Source organism: Schistocerca gregaria, chromosome 1 (assembly GCF_023897955.1).
Source record: "Schistocerca gregaria isolate iqSchGreg1 chromosome 1, iqSchGreg1.2, whole genome shotgun sequence".
NCBI classification, from domain to species: Eukaryota; Metazoa; Arthropoda; class Insecta; order Orthoptera; family Acrididae; genus Schistocerca; species Schistocerca gregaria.
The window spans coordinates 442,314,593-442,335,556 of NC_064920.1; the positions used below are offsets into that span (position 1 = coordinate 442,314,593).

At 39.1% G+C, this 20,964-nt stretch overlaps 2 protein-coding genes across 3 annotated transcripts in view; one reads left to right on the forward strand and one right to left on the reverse strand.

Moving 5' to 3' along the window:
* Window positions 1-13,703, reverse strand: part of LOC126351630 (nodal modulator 3) — a 161,093-nt gene extending 147,390 nt beyond the window's left edge. The window contains exon 1 of the mRNA XM_050002621.1: window positions 13,310-13,703. Coding sequence (XP_049858578.1) covers window positions 13,310-13,440 — 131 coding nt within the window. The 5' untranslated portion in view covers window positions 13,441-13,703. The remainder of the gene's footprint in view (window positions 1-13,309) is intronic.
* Window positions 13,704-13,734: 31 nt separating this feature from the next.
* LOC126351646 (sorting nexin-17) overlaps window positions 13,735-20,964 on the forward strand; it is a 77,740-nt gene continuing 70,510 nt past the window's right edge. The window contains exons 1-2 of one of the 2 annotated variants that reach the window (XM_050002623.1): window positions 13,735-14,144; window positions 14,307-14,499. In XM_050002623.1, coding sequence (XP_049858580.1) covers window positions 14,085-14,144; window positions 14,307-14,499 — 253 coding nt within the window. In that variant the 5' untranslated portion in view covers window positions 13,735-14,084. The remainder of the gene's footprint in view (window positions 14,145-14,306; window positions 14,500-20,964) is intronic. The other variant, XM_050002622.1, reaches the window with a different exon arrangement.

Genomic DNA, 20,964 nt, shown 5'->3' on the forward strand with positions numbered 1-20,964 from the left:
CCTCTGTACTTCCGCCTCGACTGACGTCTCTGCCCTTAACTCTTTGCCTTTAAATATGTCTGCTTGTGTCTGTGTATGTGCGGATGGATATGTGTGTGTGTGTGTGTGCGAGTGTACACCTGTCCTTTTTTTCCCCTAAGGGAAGTCTTTCCGCTCCCGGGATTGGAATGACTCCTTACCCTCTCCCTTAAAACCCACATCCTTTCATTTTTCCCTCTCCTTCCCTCTTTCCTGACGAAGCAACTGCCAGTTGCGAAAGCTCGTAATTCTGTGTGTGTGTTTGTGTGTTTTGTTCATGTGCCTGTCTGCCGGCGCTTTCCCGCTTGGTAAGTCTTGGAATCTTTGTTTTTAATATATTTTTCCCATGTGGAAGTTTCTTTCTGTTTTATATATAGAAAGAAACTTCCACATGGGAAAAATGTATTAAAAACAAAGATTCCAAGACTTACCAAGCGGGAAAGCGCCGGCAGACAGGCACATGAACAAAACACACAAACACACACACAGAATTACGAGCTTTCGCAACTGGCAGTTGCTTCGTCAGGAAAGAGGGAAGGAGAGGGAAAAATGAAAGGATGTGGGTTTTAAGGGAGAGGGTAAGGAGTCATTCCAATCCCGGGAGCGAAAAGACTTCCCTTAGGGGAAAAAAAGGACAGGTGTACGCTCGCTCGCACACACACACACACACACACACACACACACACACACACACACACACACATATCCATCCGCACACCCATATATATATATATATATATATATATATATATATATATATATATATATATATATTAACAAAAGAAAGTCTTTCAAAAAATATCTTTCTTAGTCTGCGTGATGTAAGATTCTAACTTTTGCTTTGTTCAAGCTAAGCTGCAAGTGTAAACTAGTAAGTTTTTGCATCCCACTTAAAGAGAGTCGTTTTCAACAACTTCTTTGCATTCACAGATAATGTGAATCAAAACTCATTTTGATGGATCTTATTGTTACTACTTCTGTACGGAGAAGGCATCATGGTCAATATGATGTTGCAAAGGACAGAAAAGGCAAGCTATGGTTTGTTATTCCTTGCCTGTTGAAGACGATGGCATTTGTTACGGTAAAAAATAGTAAGGGGTAAAATCAGAATTTTTTTTTAAAGCTCACTCGTGCTGCCTCAGGCTTATTCAAGTCTGCCAGACAGAAGCGGAAGCAGGAAGTGAGTCATTATGTCGCAAATGTGTCAGGTCAACTACATTGTCTGCCAAGTAAGGAATAAGCATTCAGCAGGGAAAAAAAGGACCAAAAACCAAAGTAAGTGAGACAAGCATATTCGTTAGCTTGTAAGGCACGTTGCAAGAAACTTGTATCTGTTTATTCAGATCATAAAGCAGGGACTGACACAGTAGTTAACAGCCTGTTAAGTGGATGTAGCAGAATAAGGTGGACAAATTCAGTTATTATGAACCAAACTTGGCATCACAGCCTCACACTAGCTCCCTTTAAGTACTCCAGCTCTTATCATCAGTTTATCACTGGGATTAATGGCATTCATAGCACTAACACCTGATTCCATAATTACGATACTGTAGTGAATCTAAATCCTAGATCTCCAGCGCAGTCTATAAACTACCCAAAGATGAATGAACATCATGCCCCTTGCTGCCTACCGTCTACAGATGGAATAACTGACTATCTTCCGACAACACCACATCATAGAGTGCTGCCAATACAAGACTTCAATGTGCAAGCCAGCATCAGGGTCTCCTGGGTTCACATTCATGTTCAACACTCAGGTGCCATCAGATTGTGAATGAACAACTGAACTCTAATGATGTGTTAGCGGCATTGTTGACACTTCACAGATTCCCCAACAGCTATCCCAACTTCGTGCAGAGGTGTCTCCCATTGGCCCTCTGTACGTTGTAAAGATCTGTAAAAATACTTTTAGGCACTTTTTGCAATAATCATAACTCTCCTGTCAGCCAAAATACAGTGAAGTATTGTTCACATAAGTGCACAGTAAAAAGGTCCAAGGAAGTAAGGGGTTACCACTAATATACAGGGTGTTAAAAAAGGTACGGCCCAACTTTCAGGAAACATTCCTTACACACAAATAAAGAAAAGCTGTTATGTGGACATGTGTCCGGAAACGCTTAATTTCCATGTTAGAGCTCATTTTAGTTTCGTCAGTATGTACTGTACTTCCTCGATTCACCGCCAGTTGGCCCAATTGAAGGAAGGTAATGTTGACTTCGGTGCTTGAGTTGACATGCGACTCATTGCTCTACTGTACTAGCATCAAGCACATCAGTACGTAGGATCAACAGGTTAGTGTTCATCATGAACATGGTTTTGCAGTCAGTGCAATGTTTACAAATGCGGAGTTGGCAGATGCCCATTTGATGTATGGATTAGCACAAGGCAATAGCCGTGGCGAGGTATGTTTTTATCGAGACAGATTTCCAGATTGAAGGTGTCCTGACAGAAAGATGTTCGAAGCATTTGATCGGCATCTTAGAGAGCATGGAACATTCCAGGCTACGACTCGCGACTGGTGAAGACCTAGAACGACGAGGACACCTGCAATGGACGAGGCTATTCTTCGTGAAGTTAACAATAACCCTAATGTCAGCGTCAGAGAAGATGCTGCTGTACAAGGTAATGTTGACCATGTCAGTGTATGGAGAGTGCTACGGGAGAACCAGTTGTTTCCGTACCATGTACAGCGTGTGCAGGCACTATCAGCAGCCGATTGGCCTCCACAGGTACACTTCTGCGAATGGTTCATCCAACAACATGTCAATCCTCATTTCAGTGCAAATGTTCTCTTTACAGATGAGGCTTCATTCCAACATGATCAAATTGTAAATTTTCACAATCAACATGTGTGGGCTGACGAGAAACCGCACGCAATTGTGCAATCACGTCATGAACACAGATTTTCTGTGAACGTTTGGGCAGGCATTGCTGGTGATGTCTTGATTGGGCCCATCTTCTTCCACCTATGCTCAATGGAGCACCTTATCATGATTTCATACGGGATACTCTACCTGTGCTGCTAGAACGTGTGCCTTTACAAGTACGACACAACATGTGGTTCATGCACGATGGAGCTCCTGCACATTTCAGTCAAAGTTTCGTACGCTTCTCAACAACAGATTTGGTGACCGACGGATTGGCAGAGGCGGACCAATTCCATGGCCTCCACGCTCTCCTGACCTCAAGCCTCTTGACTTTCATTTATGCGGGTATTTGAAAGCTCTTGTCTACGCAACTCCGGTACCAAATGTAGAGACTCTTCATGCTCATATTGTGGACAGCTGTGATACAATACGGCATTCTCCAGGGCTGCATCAGCACATCAGGGATTCCATGCGACGAGGGTGGATGCATGTATCCTCACTAACGAAGGACATTTTGAACATTTCCTGTAACAAAGTGTTTGAAGTCATGCTGGTGTGTTCTGTTGCAGTGTGTTTCCATTCCATGATTAATGTGATTTGAGGAGGAGTAATAAAATGATCTCTAACATGGAACGTAAGCGTTTCCGAACACATGTCCACATAACATATTTTCTTTCTTTTTGTGTGAGGAATGTTTCCTGAAAGTTTGGCCGTACCTTTTTGTAACACCTTGTATATAATCAAGGACATGGTATAACTATCCCAAACATTTAAAAATAAGTTGTAAACTGGGAACATCAGGGATATGCAACAGATGTTGCCACTTTTGAAGGAAGAGAATAGAGCATTCCTCAAAGCATTAATCGATTAAAATTGTTCTCTGTTCTTTAAAGGTAAAATTAAGGCATAAAAATAATTAATGATATGATAATGCACTTATACATTATTAATATTAAAAAGTAACAAAAAACTTAACTTTGTAGGAAACTTCTGACAGAATGCAAATACTTCTGGATTAAAGGTGATCACGCACAAAAAAGGAGAAGTGTTGAGTCATTGACAAGCACACATACAAAGAAATGTGCTAGCTTTCGGAGTAGTTCTACGCACGCATGTAGGCACGCACGCACGCACGCGCGCGCGCACGCACACACACACACACACACACACACACACACACACACACACACACACACACACATTTGCATCAGCCAAATGCACAACGCCAGCAATTATGGGGCGATGGGTGTGTTGCACTATCTGCACCAGCAATTATGGGGCGATAGATGTGTTGCGCTATCTGCACAGTTCAGAGAAGCTGGTAGTGGAGGGAAGGGGATCTTCATGACCTGGGCCAAGAAGTGGCCACTGAAACTGACCATGATGTTTCACCATATGGAAAACTTTAATCTTGACAACAGTTTGGCAGTGACCATTAATCTTGGTAGATAGCAGGTTGGCGACAACTGCACCCCCCCCCCCCCCCCTCAACCTCTTTCAGTTCCGAGTAGCACTTGCACCCTATTTCCTCAATTATTTAATGGATGTATTCTGATGTTTGTCTTTCCATGCATTTTTTACCCTCTACAGCTCCCTCTAGTACCATGGATATTATTCCTTGATGCTGTAACACGTGTCCTATCATCCTGTCCCCTTTTCTTGTCTGTGTTTTCCATATGTTCCTTTCTTCACCAACTGTGTGGAGAATCTCTTCATTCCTTATCTTATCAGTCCACTGATCTTCACATTTCTTCTATAGCACCAAATTTCAAATGCTTTGTTTTTCTTCTGTTCTAGTTTTGCCTCAATGCATGATTCAATATCATATGTTTCTGTGCTCCAAATATACATTCCCAGAAATTTTTTTCTCATCGAAGGCCTAAGTCTGATACCAGTAAATTTATTTTGGCCACGAATGGTCTCTTTGTCTGCGCTTGTCTGCTTTGTTTATGTTAAGTTTCTCGCTAGCCTTATTACTTTCGTCCTTTTGTGGTTTTCTCTCAATCCACATTCTGTACTCATTACACAGTTCATTCCATTCGATAGATCCTGTACTACTTCTTTAGTCTCACTTAGGACAGCACTGTCAGCAGTTAATCTTATTATGGATATCATTTCACCCTATAGATATCCTTTCACTCTCAACCTCTTGAACTTTTTTTTTTTTTCTGTCATCGCTTGTTTTATGTATACATTGAACAGAAGGGGCAAGAGACTGTGTCCCTGTCTTACATCCCTTTTAATCAAAGCATTCATTCTTGGTCTTCCAATCTTAGAGTTCCCTCTCAATTATTTGCACATGATGCATATCATTAGGTCTTGCCCCACAGCTTACTCCTGTTCTTCTCAAAATTTCATACATCCTGCACCATTTCACACTGCTGAATGTTTTTCCTTGATTGACAAATCCTATGAGCATATCTTGATTTTACATCAGTCTTGCTTCCATTAACAAGTGCAAAGTTAGAACTGTCTCTCTGGTGCTTTTACCTTTCCTAAAGTCAAACTGATTAGCATCCAACAGATCCCCAATTTTCTTTTCCATTCTTCTGTATATTATTTCTGTCAGCAGCTTGGATGCATGATATGTTAAGCTGATTGTGTGATAGTTTCTGCATCTAGGCTGTCACATTCCCCAGTGATTTTCGAAATTCTCACAGAATGTGATTTATCCCTTCTGCTTTATTTGCTCTCTAGCATTCTAGAGCTCTTTGAAATTTTGGCTATAACAATGGATCCCTTGTGTGTTCCTCATCAACTTTAGTTTCTTCTTCTATCAATTCATCAGACAAACCCTCCCCACAGAGGCCTTCAATGTATTCTTTCCACTTATGCAGACTTTCCTCTGCATTTAAGAGTGAAATTGACATTACACTCTTAATGTTGTCACTCATGCTTTTAATTTCATTGATCATCATTCTGACTTTCCTATACGTCGTGTCAACCTTTCTGATGATCACTTCTTTTTCGATTTCTTCACATATTTCCTGCAGTACTTTCACCTAGGCTGCTCTGCACTTTTATTTATCCGTTCCTCCTGTCATTGATCAAGTGAAGTATTTCACCTGTTATTCAAGGTTTCTCCAGAGTTACCTTCCTTGTACCTATGTCTGACCATTCAACATCTGTGACTGGCCTTTTTATAGATGTCCATTTCCCTTCAACTGAACTGCCTACTGTGATAGGGAAAATCACAGTATCCACATCCTTAGCAAACTTCAAATGCAACACTTCCGTCCACACTGATTCCTCTGTATGATTATCTTAAACCTCAGTCTACTCTTCATCATTCCTAAATTGTGACCTGAGTCTACATCTACTCCTGGGTATCCCTTAATCTCCAATGGATGATTTCAGGATATATGGGACCATGCTGTAATCTGGCTGAAATCTTTCTGTTTCCCTGGGTCTTTTCCACATACACAACATCCTCTTGCACTCCCTGAACAAATTATTCACTATCACCATCCACAGTTTATTGCAAAACTCAATTAGTTTTTCTTCTTTCTCATTCCTGCTATCTAACCCTTTCTTCTGGAACTTCCCTACAACTGCATTCCAGTCCCCCATGATAATTTCCATCTCCATTTATATGTTGAATTACCTATGCAATATCCCTATATACTTTCTCTCTCTTTCTCTCAAATTCTGCTTGTGACATTGGCACGTACACCTAAACTACTGATGTTGGAACTGGACTGATGCTAAATCTGATGTGAACAACCCTGCTACTCAACAGTAGCTCACTTTCTGCCATGCTTTCCTATTCACAATCACTCCTACTGTCGTAACGGCATTTTCTGCTGTTGTTTATATTACCCTAAATTCTTCAGAATGAAAATCCTTATTTTCTTTCAATTTTACTTCACTGAACCCACTACAGCCCATTGACTCTTTGTATTTCAATTTTCAGGCTTTTTTACTATATGACATGTCATGCTCTGAGTCATGCAAAGGGTCCCTTCATTGGTTATTCCTATTTTCTCTCACGGTCATCTCCCCTTGGCAGTTGCATCCTGGAGATCTCAATGGGAGAGAAATCCAGAATCTTTTGCCCACGGAGAGACCATCACGACAATTTTTCAGCTATGGGCCACATGTTCTGTGGATACACATCATGTGTCTTTAATGCAGTAGTTTCCACTGCCTTCTGCATCTTCATGCCATTAATCACTGTATTTTTGAGGCAGTTTCCCAACCCAGAGGCAAGAGAGTGTTCCGAGCAACTGTCCGCTCCTGCATTCTTTTTGACAATGCCATTGGTAATGTGTGTGTGCCTCCTTCTGTCGGAAGTCTTTGGCTGCTATTGTTGATGAACTTTATAGAAAATTTAATCAGCTGTTGGTCTGAGCCCAGGACCCATGATTACTAATCAAAGATGCTACCCTTAGACTACAGGTTCAGCGATGGTGGTCATACTGAAATAAAAAGCTGTGACTCTGTCACAGGCTTACCTAACCCATCATAGGCCAGACCACCTATGAAAGCAGTCATGTCATATATCAACTCTGTTGCAAACACTACAACAGAGTGGGTATATGTCAACCAGGGTGAATAGTCATCACCAAACTGCTGTCAAGAACAAAGTTGATTGCCTGATCACACAATGTGCAGCTTAGCATAACATGCTCAATTTCAATGGCTGCTTCACAACCTGGGCCATTTGGATCCTGCCCTCCACCACCACCTTCTCAGAACTACACAGATGGAACTTATCTGTGCAACATCTCCTTCTCTCCCATAATTGCCCTGGCCTCAATCTCTGGTAGCTCGCTGTCCATGAATCCTTCAGCCAACAGTTTCCTTTTCTTCTTTTCAGTCACCCTCTCACAAATTCATGCCCCGATATCACCTTCAGCATATGCCACTCCACACTGGCTTCACCTATGCTCGTATTTACCTCATTTTTCTTAATAAATGTATGGCACTTAACATATTCTACATTTTTCCCTATAAAATATTACTTTTCATTCATAAGAGGAATTAAATTTCAAAATGCCACAACAATGGATATCTCACCGTGATTCTAGCAACACAGTCCATGATACAACTACCTGCCGGGCCAGTTTGCCAAGAAACGTGAACAGTGTTAAACCTTGGTAGAGGTAGACTCACAGCATTCAACAGAACAACAGGCATGTGACATTACTTAAGAACATCGTTTAATATGTATTATAATGTGACTGGTTCCTCTAACAGATTAACTGGTAAAATTAGGGATTCATAATATTCCCCAACCTGAACTTCTTGTACTTGATGTATGACAATGGTATCAGTGCATTCAACTTCCCCACTGCCTTACAAGAAGCATCTGGTAGTGCTTTCCTAACTCACAACCAAACTGTCATCTTCAACCTAACCTAGAACTTGGGCTGTATTTCACTACAGGTTGGTTTGTCATCACAAACTCCATTCCAAAAAATAATACAGATGGACTATTCCATGCCAACTGACAGATGGACTATTCCATGCCAACTAATCTGATTTCGAAAAAGTTCCTGCATGATCATGACAGATTTTGCTGAAATTTTGTGTGAGGATTCGCTCATGTTCCCAATAAACACTGGTAAAGTTTTACTTGCGAAATATAATACTTAATGAGTTATAGTCATTTGCTTGACCCCGTAAACAACTTTAAAAAGTGAATCACTGAGTTTTCAGCAACTTTGAGACATAGGCCTAATATCTCCAGCAATATTTTCTTGAAAGAAACAAAACTTGGTCATCTTGCACAACTTTTTTTTCCTCTCTTAAGCAAAATAATAATAAGAAGAATAAAATATTTCTTGAGCAATTTTCACATGGATACTTCAAAGCAAAGTCAGCTGAAAAAGTAAATGCTTTAAAAATTTAAAGTTTAGTTTCTATATCTCCGGAAGTAAGTGCAGGATAAGCCTGAAACTTTGCGCCTAACACTTACCAATACAAGGTCTTGGAATATAAAATTTCATTCTCCTGTTGCTTTCCATTAGAAATGGGGGAGGGAGGGGGCAAAGTTGATTACTTTTGTAAAAATGACAAAAATGGCTCTTTTAGTTCACTTTTACAATAAAGAAGCTTCCGCATTTAAAATACACTAATTTTCCACTGGTACTCAAATCTGTTATCCTTTACTGCATTCTTCAATTGTTTAGTACTCTCCAGTGAAGGTAATATCAAAAGTCTTGATAACTACAAAGTAAGAGAGAATCAGAACAACCCGAAAAATTTCAGAAAAGGGGTGTCTTGTCACAGCTCCTCATGACATATTACAGCCTGTTTTTCTGCTACGATAACTACAGAATCAAATTAGTTATAAACTTCAAAACTTAATTGTGTGTTACCTAGGTACTGGACATCATGGTAGTAAAATTGTTGTGTAACAGCTGCAATGCTCATTATATAAACTGTCTTCAAGTTTTAAACCACTGTCACACTGGGTAACTTTTCGCACAGTTCATAGTAATCTGCCTGACATTTGTTTGAAAGGATTTATGTTACAGAGACTTTTGAGTACACACATCAAAAAAAGTTTTGCGTCACCTCAGTTCGAAGAGCTCTGGAATCTGTACAGAAAACTGGAATAGAGATAAACATAAACATTTCCACCCTCTTTATTGCTCATGAAGACCTACACATTGCATGTTGTACCACCATACAGCGAGACCTTCAGGCATGGTGGTCCAGATTACTGTACACACTGGCACTTCCAATACCCAGTAGCACGTCCTCTTACGCTGATGGATGTCTGTATTTGTTGTGGCATACTATCCACAAGTTCATCACGGCACTGTTGGTCCAGATTGTCTGACTCTTCAACGGCGATTCAATGTAGATACTTCAGAGTGGTTGGTGGGACATGTTGTCCATAAACAGCCATTTTCAATCTATCCTAGGCATGGTCAATAGGGATCATGTCTAGAGAACATGTTGGCCACTCTAGTCGAGCGATGTCATTATCCTGAAGGAAGACATTCACAAGATGTGCACGATGGGGACATGAACTGTCGTCCATGAAAACGAATGCCTCACCAATAGCTACTGATATGGCTGCACTATCGTTCGGAGGATGGCATTCACTTATCCTACAACCGTTATGGCGCCTTCCATGACCACCAGGGGTATATGTTGGCCACACATAATGCCATCCTAAAACAGAAGGGAAACTCCACACCTTGCTGCACTCGCTGGACACTGTGACGAAGGCGTTCAGCCTGACTGAGTTACTTCCTAACACGCCTCCAACGATTCTCTGGTTGAAGGCTTATGCCATACTCATCGGTGAAGAGAATGTGACCCAATTGTGAGTGGTCCATTCGGCATGTTGTTGAGCCCATCTGTACCGCACTGCATAATGTCGTGGTTGCAAAGACGGACCTTGCCATGGACATCAGGAGTGAAATTGTGCATCATGCAGCATATTGCACACAGCTTGAGTAATAAAATGACGTCCTGTGGCTGCACAAAAAGAATTATTCAACATGGTAGTGTTGCTGAGCCATACTCTGCAGGTAGCGGTCACCCACTGCAGTAGTACCACTTGGGCGGCATGAGTGAGGAATGTCATTGACAGTTCCTGTCTCTCTATATCTCCTCCATGTCTGAACAACTTCGCTTTGGTACACACCAAGATGCCTGGACACCTCCCTTGTTGTGAGCCCTTCCTGGCACAAAGTAACAATGTGGACGCAATCGAACCACAGTATTGACCGTCTAGGCGTACCTCCTTCCTGGTGGAATGACTGGAACTGATTGGTTGTTGGACCCCTCCATCTAAAAGATGCTGCTCATGCATCGTTGTTTACATCTTTCGGTTGGTTCAGTAACATCTCCGAACAGTCAAACGGGCTGTGTCTGTGACACAATATCCATGCAGGTGCATAAAGCTTATTAAACTGCCCTTCTCCTCAGCGAAAGTGTCTCACTTATTTCCAATCAACCATTCTTTTTCAGGAATGCACGCAGCATACTCTCAGTGCTAGAGGTCTCATGTTAATATATCTCTTTCTTTACCGCCACTAATTCTGGCCAGAAAAGATGATGCTTCATTTGGAAATCTGTTGACCTGAATTGCTGTTTGATCAATTGGCCAAAAAATGATGATTTTTTTTGTAGTTCCTGCTACAGTATGCCCATGTTAAAGCCACTCTTCTTGTTAACACTTTATTTCATTCAACGTTTTCTTTGCTCATGCAAGCAAATTTAATGTTCTCAATGCAAAAGCGAAACAGATCAGACTTGCAGTCAGGACAATATGCTTCATGAAATTTTTGAAAAAGAGTGGCAAACTGGAAATATCTGAGAGACTTCTGCTGAGAAGAATGCTTTAATAAGCTTTACACACCCACATGGTGCAGAAAATTCATTTTATTTGCCATCACATGGTGACAAGTCCTGGGTTCTAGAACAGTGCTTTATTGCAGCAATTCCAGTATTCTCAGTGACATTTACATCTACATTCTGCAAACCATTTTGAGGTGCATGGCAGAGGGTATATCCCATTGTACCAGTTATTAGAGTTTCTTCCTGTTACATTCAAATATATAGTGTGGGAAGAATGACTGAATGCATCTGTGCATGCAGCAATTGTTCTAATCTTATCCTCAAGAACATTATGTGACAATTTCATCAAGTTAGGACACAGTCTTTCCAACCAAAATTTTTTAAAAAAGTCTGGAATAGACTTTTTTTGTAGAAGTGGGCTAAACATAACCATTTTTGTCATTTTTACAAAAAATCATCAACTCCTTCCTCATTTTGCAAACTACTGGAGAGCAGTAGGGGAACTAAATTTTAAATTCTAAAACATTATATTGGTAAGTCACTGTATACAAAGTTTCAGATTCATCCTGCAACTAACTACCAGAGGTACAAAATGCTAACTTCTAGAGATATAAAATGCTAAACTTCTAATTTCTTCAAGTGTGTATTTATTCAGCTGACTTTGCTTCAAATTATCCATATAAAAATTGATCAAGAAATATTTCTACTACTATTACTTTTCTTATGAGTGTGCAAAAAGTAGTACAAGACGGTATAGTTTTGTTGCTTTCAATAAAATATTGCCAGAGATATTATGTCTCAAAGCTGCTGAAAACTCGGCAGTGTACTTTTGATAGTTGTTCAATAGGGTACAAAATTTCAGCAAAATTTGCCATGGTCTAATAGACACCCTCTAGATCACTTGGCATGGAATTACCTAATGAAAAGCAAATAAGGGATTGAATCTTCGTGCCAGACTGGGACTTGAACAGAGTCGTGCACGTATTACTCACAAACAGACCTCACAGCTTCACTTCTGGCGGCTCCTATTCTCCAAGCTTCACTTAAGTTCTGTGAAACTTGTATGACCAGTGATACTGGAAGAAAGGATATTGCAGGAAATGGCTTTGCCGTAGTCTGTGAGATGTTTCCATCAATTCGGAAAACAAATACCGTCAGTGTTCTGTGTCTGATTGTGCATGTGTGACATCACAAATCACATCATTATTATGTAAGGAGTCAAAAATCATTGTCTGTTATCTGTAGGGTCAACTGACCTTCTATATGCACATAATGAGCATTAAAACACTAGTCACAGATTTGTCTGTTATGTACTACAGCTGTTCAGAATTTACTTTGCAGTTGTGCTTAAATATAGTGCACAAGCACAGACATCATGCTATGCTACACATCACCTGTTACCATAATCTTTATTATGAATTCATATTCGTTTGCCTCACCAACATAGAAACAAATTGGGTTCCTTCAACCTAATCAGGAGCTTGGCTTACACTACAGATCAGACTGTCACCACAATCTAGGTTTTAGGGGCGACAGCACAACGTGGTGTCCATCAATTAGAAGGTAAACATGTGTGCATAAATCAGAATTAGGTCAAAAGTTATGTATTTGATCTCCCTTGCATTTTTTTTTTTTTTTTTTTTTTTTGTAGTTTCTGTATATAATATGCATCACAATACTAAGAGAATATGGGATTTCTAAATTTATTTTGCAGTTTTTGTTTTTACCCGAAAACAAACATTAAATGAGGAAAACGTGTTAAATATGGCGCGAATATAAACATTAGGCTATACTAACAATCAGTCTGCTACCTCAATATTTATTTGACATTCACATCCGACTCACAGCATACTCCTAATCTAATTATTACTTTCCAACATACTCTGGATATCGGAACAGGGTAAAGAGTATCTGTCCTAAAACCAAGATTTCAGGGGAGGAGGGGGTCCAATAACACACTCCATCGTAGAAATAGTCATAGTAACAAATGTAAGCAATCCCAGTGGCTGTATGGAATTGAGTTTCAAGGCAGGAAATAAGAATTAAATTTGAGCAAAGGAATTTTGCATGTCATCAGTTTTGATGGCAACAAACGAAATGATACGGACAATGTCTGTTTAAGTTGACAGGAATGAACGTATAGTACTTAAATATTCACTCACAGTTTCACTTCCACATCGGAGAAGTTAATGTCTATGTCACTTTTCACAAATCCGCCGCATCCCAGTATTTCGTCTCCAGAGACGCGTATCACCAATGCTAGCATGACACTGCACAGAATTCTAAACTGCATTTCTCGGCTTGTTCTTGTTGCCGAAGACGCGAATTCAGTGCCGAAAACTCTGTTCACAAATATTCCTTTCTTACAAACTATGCTTCGATTACGCTACACGCAACAATACACTTCTGGCTATTTTTGTATTAACATTGTTCTTCACAGCAAACAGTTTTTACAGTATCCCCATATCACTCATCGGCCGCTCCACGTTCTCGTGTTTATCAAAGAACAGCACTTCATCAAGATACTCCTATTACTTGGAGAACAGCTGATGTTTCCAAATAAACAGCTGTGGCTGTGGGAGTGCAGTTGTGCCAATAGGATTGTTTTTGAACGACGTACACAAATCTATTTGCTGACGTCGCTGAAGGATATCAATATGTTTGACATACACAATCTGTATACCACTGTAGGCTTATAAAACTAAAGTGAAGAAGACTTAGCGTTAGCCATGGATTTAATTTTTGACATTGGAGGAAATGGGTCCCGCTAGCCGAGAATGATTACCAATGTTGGCTAGTTTAGACGAAATTAGTCGGGGGTAGGCATGGTGTTGTGGAATATTAGTCAATTTTTGTGATGTGCTGTAATTGTTTTTTGTTGGATTTCGTTACTTTATAACAATGGTTTAGTGTTATGTAAGTTACAAATCCCCCAAAATGCATTTCTCTATCCCTGATACGGAAGAATTCACCGACGATGGGAATTCGACGTATATGGTAATGCATATTTGTCAAAAATGCTTGTGTCATTAAATTGTTTGGCGTTGCCTAATATTCATGCACAAGTCTAGGAGTTAGTAGCGCGAGACAAACGCCTATAATTGAAGTTTGTTATACCGATGTAAATTATTTGTGTATTGTTTTTGTGTCATTTTTCAGGGGTACAATATACACGTGAACGGAGTGTTTCATTGTTCAGTGCGATATCGCCAGTTGCACAATCTTCATGAGCAACTGAAAAAGGAATTTGGGGTGAATAATTTACCAACATTTCCACCAAAAAAACTTCTACCACTATCATCCAGCCAGCTGGAAGAACGGCGAGCTTTATTAGAAAAATACATTCAAGCAAGTAAGATATACTATTGTCTATAAGTGATAGCTTTACAACGTTTGATTTGCACATGTCATCTTCACAGCACAGCACTGATCACATAGTTATGGCCACCAGAAAACTGTTATCCAACAAACCACTGTGTACTGCTAGGAATCCACAAAGCAGTCTTATATCAATTCAAACGAGATGTGCCTCAAAATAGAAAGTTGACTTCCCTTATTTGTACCACCTCTTGCGACACTCCTTCAAGAGAGTATCTGAAAATGCTTTGACGGTGGTATAGTTTTTTTTTTTTTTTTTTTTTTTTTTTTTTTTTTTTTTTGCAGCTGTAACACAATGCATATGAACTATTTTAGCAACAAACTCACTCATGTATCAGAAATATAATCTTGAGTTCTTCAGTGCTTTTCCTCAGATGCTACTAGTGGGTATGTTATTACTGTTTCTCTCCTGTTTGATTAAGAAGTCATCCCACCAACCGCTTTAAACTACAGCATTATGTGAAATCTGTACATCATAGTAGCTTTGCATTCTGCATGAGATACTTTGCATGATGCACCTATTTGTGAAACATCCATATTGATTTGAGCTGTGTAAAATGTATAACTGTGTGAAATTAAATGACAAATCCAGTAAGTTGTACGGATCACACTGTTTAAAAATATCATCATTTGGAATGAGAAATGGATGATAAAAGACATTTGCCACCTGCCACTCAATGTTTCTTTCATATGACAAGTAGTAGTCTTTCACACATGTCAAAATTCCACTCCGAAGTTTTTCATTTATTAAATACATCATTTATTATATCACTGATATATAATTTATTAGATTCTAATATATAGACCTACAGTATCAACAATGTTAAGAATAGATGTGGCCTTACTGGTGTTATGAGTTCCATAGATCCTTGACATGAGTGTGTCACCAAGATGCAGAATTTTCAAAAACTACAAACCAGAATGATTGCAGGAGAAAGTGGTTCACAAAGGGAAATTCCAGTAAATGTCTGAATAGGGAGTACTGTAACATCGTACCAACAGTTTATGTAATAAAACAAAAACAGCATGGAAAGTGATAAAAAAGAGAGAGAGGCAAGAGAGGATGCATACAGAATCGAAGTGCATCCATCAAACAGCAGCATTGTAGCTGAAGGTGAAATAATTACAAGTATCTTCAACAGCCTTTTTTTGACTGTAGTGAATCTAATTGGTTGTAAAATGATTATAGTTGAAGCCATAAACTTTTACAAAAATCGATGCTTGACAAAATCAGCCAGATGCATGTGAGACTGAGAAGGTGATAAGCAAAATGAAAAATAAATATTCCACTGATGTGGACAATATATAAATCAAAGTACTTAAGGACTGCTGGAAATTTATGTTTAAAGTTCTCTATCACATATTTAATGAGTCTGTAAATCAAGGTCTCTTCCTAGTAGACTCAAATATGTAATTGTCAAACTACTCTTCAAAAAAGATGATAAAGCTGTATTTTCCAACTACTAGGCCTAACCATTTTAATTGCTAACAAGTCTTTCTAAAATTGTAGAGAAGCTGATATGCATGAGCATAATGGATCACTTGAATAAACACAATACTCTAAATAAAAGTCAATTAGGATTCCAAAAGAGTATTTAAACTGAGCAGGTCATTTTTTTTCATTTTCTAAACAACTCCTTGAAATCATAAACAATAAAATGTAACCAGTTTGGAACTTCTGTGATCCGTCTAAAGCATTCAGGTGTGTAGATCACACACTGATACTTAAGAAGGCTGATCACTGTGGCATAAATGATGATAATAATTCTACTTAAGAAGGCTGATCTCTGTGGCTTAAATGATAAAGTAGGGATGCAGGCTCAGGTACATTTAAAAGCCAGAAGGTGGTGTTGAATAATTCTGCAGTGGCACCTGCCTGTTCCAAATGGGGCATGTTGCTGCACTCAGTTCTTGTTCAATTATGTTTCTTAATCTTTATCAGTGCACTGCCATAGTGTATGAACCAAAAAACACACTTCACCTTATATGCAGATGACACAACCAATATGATTGACAAAGCACCCAACTGCAGTCTAGAGAGCACTGTGACGTCTATATTCAAAGAAACTGTAGACTGGTTCACTTTAAATGGTCTTTCCCTCGATATTAACAGGTCTCACTTTCTACAGTTGCACACAGCACACAAAAAAAGGTAGATGTGAAATAAAATGGGTGACAAAGTAATATTTAGAGTGGAGTCTTCCAAATTCCTGGGGTTGCATATTCACAACAACCTAAAAGGATCAGTTCGATCTGTGTAAAAAACTGAATGCGGCAGTATTTGCTTTCACCCATTTGCATCTGTTTGTGATGTGGAAACAATCAAAGATGATTGCCTTCCATACTTCTATTCACTGGTGAAACAATTCACAAGTAAATAAAGTTCTTATTGAGCAGAAGAGGGTCGTCAGAATTATGAGTAGAGTTCACCCTAGATGCTTTTGAAGAAATTCGTAGAAACAGCTGGAGATCCTCACCATGACATGCCAATACATTTTTTCATTTAACCCTGTGGTGCATGAATTTCCCTGCAGTGGACAACTTTTAATGGTCAATTCTCTGGCAGTTTCAATGTGTTGTGAGGCAGCAAATTCATGCAGGACACAACACCAGTAGGGAGTGCCCACTGCAGCCTCAGGACTGATTGAAAGTGCCAAAGAAGCAACCATTAACAGCTGTCTACTGTAGTGGACACTATGCACCACAGGGTTAAGTTCTTTGTCAACAATAATTGTACAATTTACAAACTAAACTGTGCATACCAGAACCATGATACAAAGTGTAAACATGATCTTCACAAAGATATGAAAAACTGCCAGTGTGGTGCAGGAAGCAGTACATTATTCAAGCATAAAAGTATACAATAAACTTGCAGCTTATGTCAAAGCAGCCACTGTGGATCTGATTAAGTTCAGAAAACAGCTAATACTTTATCTTTCGGAGATCGCTTTTTATCCCTTGAAGGAATTTTTTTACTGTATGTAATACTTTTGAACTGGGAAATTTTAAGCATTACATTGTGAAATTTTTACGGGGTGTTTGGAAATTTCAGTTACAAAATTTTCAGATGTTTGACTTATCCATCTGTGCATGAGGAACTGAATTAGATGTGTGACGGTACGATTATTAGGTAACAGTTTGAAAGGAAACATAATGCAACATCCATTTATCAATGAAGCATGTTTGTTTGCATTGACACTTAAACATTACATTCTGTACATACAGTGTACTGGGTTCTTTTTTTGTTTTGGAATAATGTAAACACACAACATTTAAGTGTTAATACAAATATGCTTAAGTGACAAATTGATGTTTCATTGTTTCCTTTAAGCTCTTACCTAATAATTGTAGTGCTTCATGCCTAAGTCAGTGTCTCAAGCAGAAGTGGACAAGTTGACATCTAGCTCTTGTTCCATGATTAAGTGTAATTAGCTTGTGAAACACTTACTGTTGTTTTCCCTCATATGCACAGCAGAGCAGTAGACGTACTAGCTTGATACAGTAAGTATGTCCAGTTTTTTAAATAGTTCTTTGCATTGAGCCTGACTACTACATTTAATTATTGTGCTCACAACCATTTTATGTAGTTTTAATATTTTGCCTGTGTTTTCTTCCTTTGATCCCCAGAAAAGAATCTCATAGCTAAGACCTGAGTGTACATAGAAGTAGTATGTCGTCAGCAGTCATTGGTTGATACACACCGGTTTATTTCTTTTGCATATAGTCATCAAATGCAAAATGATCCATAGAACATGAAACTAACTAACTGATGATTTTTGCAAACAAAATACTATGCATAAGGGTAATACGTATTATATTTGTGCGCTCATCATATTTATTTACAAAGGTTTGTACATAATGTATGACAATTAAAATAAATGTGTACTTATTTACATGATGATGGAAACCTAAGAACATAACATGCTGGTGACAATCTGTTTGCCAGAATCTTCCACTTTAACTGACAACCAATATCCATCCGTATAAACTTTTGTGTTTATGCATGTTCTATAGTATTATCATATATGGTTAATGTGTCAGAGTTGTTTTACCTCTTAATGCTGAACAACATGCAGTTCATTTTTTATGTTTAGTTAATTTATTTGTCCATAGACTATTCAATACAATAGTATCAAGCATGTCAAATACATTACAGAAATAACACATTCATATTAAAACATTAACAGAGTAGCATGGGTTTAGGTGAGGATAGGTCAGGAAGTAGGCCATGGTCTAATGAAAGGAACCATACGAGCATTCGCCTTAAGAACTTGGGGAACCACGGAAAACCCAAGTCAGAATTTCCAGAGGGAGAGTAAACCCTGTGCCTCCCAAATGTGAGTGAAGTGCATTAAGACTGACATAGCCATCTCGTTTGGTATGTGATTGGAAGGGAAATCAAAACTGTTCATTTATTACATATTGCTCAATTGTAAACATCCTTGAGGGTTTCATTTGCTTTTTCTACTAGGAGCTCTGTTGTTTTAGCAGTGACTGTGATGTTGCTGTGGCCACTAAAAAGAACTTTTCCTCCCATATCTTATACTATGTGGAAAGTCATCGACATATATTAAGAACACAAAGGCACCCAATATACTATCCTTGTGTTTCCTGTCTGATAGTTGTTTTACTAAAAATTTGTCATCAACAGAAGTATGAACTCGCTTTACCTTTTGCTTCTTATTACCAGGTAAGGCTGACACCACTTATTTGCTGTTGTTCTTGCCCTAGTGAGAGCATATCTAGGTCACACTATAGGCGGTTGCACTACTTTCTTTCTTGTCTTCTTGGCTGGGGCTGCTTGTGTAGTAGGCTCTGCTTCACTGTCAAGCGGAGGTGGCTTGAAAACATCATACAACATTAACCTGTCAAAATGAACAATCACTGTCCATTCTGCTAACTGAACTTCTGCATTTATCGGTGAAGTAAGCCGCATGATGGGGTATGGACCTTCATACATAGAAGTAAACTTCTTCGTCCTTCCCTTCTTAACTTCTGGATTGCGCAACATCACTATATCTCCTACCTTGTACTCTGGCATTATTGCTTTCTCATTACTCCTTTTTAACTGCTGAGCCATAGCTTTTGCATTGTTTCCTCTTACTTTCTTCCAAATAGCTTTTAAACATCGTGCCAAACCCTCCACATCTGTGGATCTAATACCTGGAGGCACTTTGTCAATTTCAAAAGGTGAATACGTGGGTCGGCCATATACTGCCTCCTAGTGGGGAGTATCCAGTGGCCTCATGGACACGGCTATTGTATGCTGATGTGACGTATTGGATGTACGTGTCCCAATCAGAATGATTTTTACTAACATAATAAGAAAGCATACGTGTAACCTTGCGGTGGACTCACTCTAAACATCCATAAGCCTTATGATGAAACGGGGTCATTCTCCACTTTTTAATTTGCAATAGTTGACAAACTTCTGTAAATAATGCTGACATAAAGTTCATGCCTTGGTCTGTAAGTACAGCTTCAGGACTTCCATATGGTAACACCAAGTGGGTGACAAATGCTCAAGCTACAGTTTCTGCTGACATACCTCTGGCGTTCAACATCTCTTTGCTGCACTTCCCTCAAATCTTCAATAGAAATATCATTGGCAACAATTACTCTAAACTTCTAGTTTAACACATTGCTGTTTTGATGCAACTTGCCCGGTTTATGTTTCACCTCATATTCAAATTCGCTCACTTTTAAAGCCCAATGAGTTGACCTGCTGCTGGGATCCTTCAAGCTTAGCATCCACCATAATGCTGTGTGATCCGTAATGACAGTAAACTTCCTCCAGTACAAATAGCATTGAAAGTGTGGTATGTGAAATATGAACGCTAAAAGTTCATTTTCAGTTGGTAATTCAACTCCGCTTTGTTAAGCTGTCGAGACGCATAACCAATTGGTCGCTCTTTTCCATTGATTTCTTGTGACAAAATGGCTCCTACAGAAAAATCTGAGGCATCTACCAACAGAATAAATGATTTTTCAAAATCTGGGTAGGCTAGTACCGGGACTTTAGTCAAAACATGTTGAATTTGTTGCATCACCTCGTCATGTTCCTTGGTCCAGGGGAAACTAACTCCTTTCTTCAATAGTTTAGTCAGGGGCTTAGCAATGGTAGCATAATTGTTCACAAAATGTCTATAATAATTTGAAAGGCCTAAGAATTACTGCAATTCTTTAGTACTTGTTGGGTTTGGAAAGTCCTTTACTGCTGTGGTCAAACGGGGATCCACTTTGATACCTTCCTCACTTATTATATGTCCTAAATATTGTACCTGCGATTGGGCAAAGGCACACTTCTCCAGTTTCACACTCAGTTGGGCTCCTTTCAACTTTTCCAATACATCCCTCAGTCTCTCTGCATTTTCCTTTCTGGTCTTAGAAAAAATGATAATGTCTAAATATTCTAAACATGTCATGGATTTTAGTCTGT